Source organism: Melozone crissalis, unplaced genomic scaffold, assembly GCF_028551555.1.
Source record: "Melozone crissalis strain CALT ecotype California unplaced genomic scaffold, PUWL_Pcris_2 ptg000018l_1, whole genome shotgun sequence".
Taxonomy (NCBI): domain Eukaryota; kingdom Metazoa; phylum Chordata; class Aves; order Passeriformes; family Passerellidae; genus Melozone; species Melozone crissalis.
In genome coordinates, this window is record NW_026535796.1 from 2,684,771 (window position 1) to 2,687,626 (window position 2,856).

At 54.0% G+C, this 2,856-nt stretch overlaps 1 protein-coding gene across 1 annotated transcript; it reads left to right on the forward strand.

Moving 5' to 3' along the window:
- The first annotated feature begins 211 nt into the window (after positions 1-211).
- LOC128937091 (mas-related G-protein coupled receptor member H-like) lies at positions 212-2,503 on the forward strand. Its single transcript, XM_054276446.1, has 2 exons — positions 212-216; positions 1,783-2,503. Exons 1-2 carry the CDS (start codon positions 212-214, stop codon positions 2,501-2,503), a joined length of 726 nt encoding a protein of 241 aa, XP_054132421.1.
- Positions 2,504-2,856: the final 353 nt, after the last annotated feature.

Consider the following 2,856-nt stretch of genomic DNA (forward strand, 5'->3'; position numbering starts at 1 on the left):
CATGTGCCTCAGGGATTGGGATGCTCCTCCTGGAAACTGCTGGCCCTGGGACCAGAACTGTCACTTCTCTTCCCTGCTGACACCGTGTTTGTGTCCCCAGCTATGGAATCTCACATCCCCTCACCACCCCAATCTTTTCAAGGGCAAACACTTCATGATCCAGGAGCTGATGGGGCTCTAGAACCGGTGGAGAGGCATTTTGGACGAGGGCATGGAGTGAGAGGACAAGGGGCAATGGCTTCCCAGTGACAGAGGGTGGGGTCAGATTGGATATTGGGAAGAAATCCTTCCCTGTGAGGGTGCTGAGGCCCTGGCACAGGCTGCCCTGTGAGGCTTTGGCTGTCCCTGGATCCCTGAAAGTCCCCAAGGCCAGGCTGGATGGGGTTTGGAGCAATCTGGTATAGTGGCAGTTATCTCTGCTTGCAAAGGGACAGTCTGGGATCAGGTGTCACAAACAACCTCAAGTGTTCCCAGGATTGAGGAGGAGCAGGAGCAGCTCTGGTGAAGGGCTGGCAGGGAGTGCACAGCACCCTGGTCCCTGATAGCTTTCATTGCATCATCAAGGGGATTGGCAGTAATTAGGGTGGGCCCCAAGTGCTGATAGCCTGGCTGCAAGCAACTGAGTGCTGTCCTTCCCTTGAGCTGTGTGAGCCTGCGGGAGAATGCAAAAATGGGAATTCTTGCCTCAGTTTTGCTTCATGGGGCAAAGGGGTAGTTCTGGCAATGATTCTGGAGCTTTTCCCAAAATGGGAGCAGTTTCTGACAAGCAGCCAGACTCTTCACCAGCACTGCCAGCACTGCCAGCAGCATTCCAGTGCCACCAGCACCACCAGCATCCCTCTGCTGATGGAGGGACAATGACCCCTCAGGGAAGAGAAATGAGGAATGTTAGAGAGAAGGCAGTTGGAGAATGGGACATTGTGCAGGGAAGGAATGTTTCTAATCAGAAGAAATAGAGGAGCCATTTGCAAAATCCTTCATGTGGACTTGTGACAAAAGCCAATTCCTTTGGGGCCAAGAAAAAAAAATAATCAAGATAAATAACTATGAGGGAGTGGAGCTCTGACATAGCTGCAGTTGTAAAACAATTTCCGCCTGCCCTATGACCCCATTTAGCCTTGGGGAGCAGCACGAAGACAGGGCACAGAGAGGAGCCAGCAGGATGGGAATGGGGAGCTCCTGGTGACGTGGGCACTTTCTCCTCCATGTCCCTGACCTGGCAGGAGCCGCTTTAGGACATGGATCCCAAAGGAGCAAGAGGGACCAGGAAGCGCCGCTGATCTGCACAGACCCCTTTGCCTGCTGCTGCCCCACAGGGAACAGGTCAGTGGAATGTTTGCCTTCCTCCCTACCCCACCTTCCTCTCCTCCAGCAGCTGCTCTGTTCCTGCCACCCTCTCCCGCTGACCCCAGTGCCCCCTCCAGCTCCCCCCTCCTCTGCCCTGAGCTTTTCTTCCACATGCCCTGCTGAAAACCCTCGCACCTCACTCTTCCCCACTGAATCCTTCCCACTGCAGGGAGCTGCTGAGGAGCTGCATGGTCCATCCCTGGATTCTCCAAGCACTGACTGCCAGTCCACTCTGACCACAGCCAGGGGCCACATCCCACTGCCTGCCCAGCATCCATCCATGGAGGTGACCACCGTGTCCCCATCTCCTGCCTCACCCACTGAAGGAGATGACCTATGTGAGACAGATGTCACCAGCGTGGCCATACACAGTGTGACACTGCTCATCTGCCTCTGTGGGCTGGCTGGGAATGGGGCTGTGCTCTGGCTCCTCAGACTGAAAACCTGCAACCTTGGCATCTTTGACCTGGCTTTCACTGACTTCCTCTTCCTCTTCTTTGCACTCCCCTCCGCCCTCCTCTTCCTGGTGGAGGATGTGTCCTGCCCTCCTATCCTGCCCTTGATGTACCTGGACATCCTTTTCCAGCTCTCAGTGGTCTCCACCTACAGGGTGCTCTGGATGATGCAGAACACCTTTATGTGGTACAAGCTCTGCTGGCTCTGCTGCTGCTGGAAGCCTTCTCTGCGCCTGGTGTGGCTGGTGCTTAGTTTCCAATTCTGTGCCTTCTTCGCTCTGTTGGTTGTCATTCCCACAGTGACATTCCTGTGCCCATCACAAGAGCAGCAGCACTGCCGGGCAGCTCTCATCTCCATGTACACCCTCATCCTTCTCCTCGTCGTTGCACCCATGTTCATTTCCAGCACAGTCAGCTTCATTAACGCCAGGCAGAGCTCCCAGCAGCAGCAACCCGAGAGGTACGCCATCATTATCTTCCTCATTGTGCTCCTCAATCTCCTCCTCAATCTGTGTGATTTCCTGCAGCAGCTCGGTTACAGCACTGTGTCCTCACAAGTTGTTTTCCTGCTCACTTGCATCCACAGCAGCATCAAACCCTTCATCTATTTCTTGGTGGGGAGGTGCTGGAGGCCCTGCTCCATGGAGCCCCTCCAGCTCTCCCTTCAGAGGGTCTTTGAGGAGGCAGAACAGGGTCTTTGAGGAGGCAGAAGAAAACAGGGTCTTTGAGGTGGCTGAAGAACACATCGCCCACAGTGATGAGTCCATCATGGACTCAGCGGTCTGGGCACTTCTCGCGATCCACCCTAGTGAATGGGTAACGTGGTGATTTTAAGGTGCAAAAAGAACACACAGAGGCACAGGGGATTTGCAGTAACAAAATCAACAAATGCAGTTTTATTGACTTAAACACAACAGAAATGCGTTGGTGAGGGGGAAACCAGGGAAAAAAGGAGAAGATAAGGAAAAGAGGGAGGAAAGGATGGGAGATGGGTATAGCTACCAAAATGTGATGCTGCTTTTATCCTTTGAGGTCCAGCCGTCGAAAGCTCACC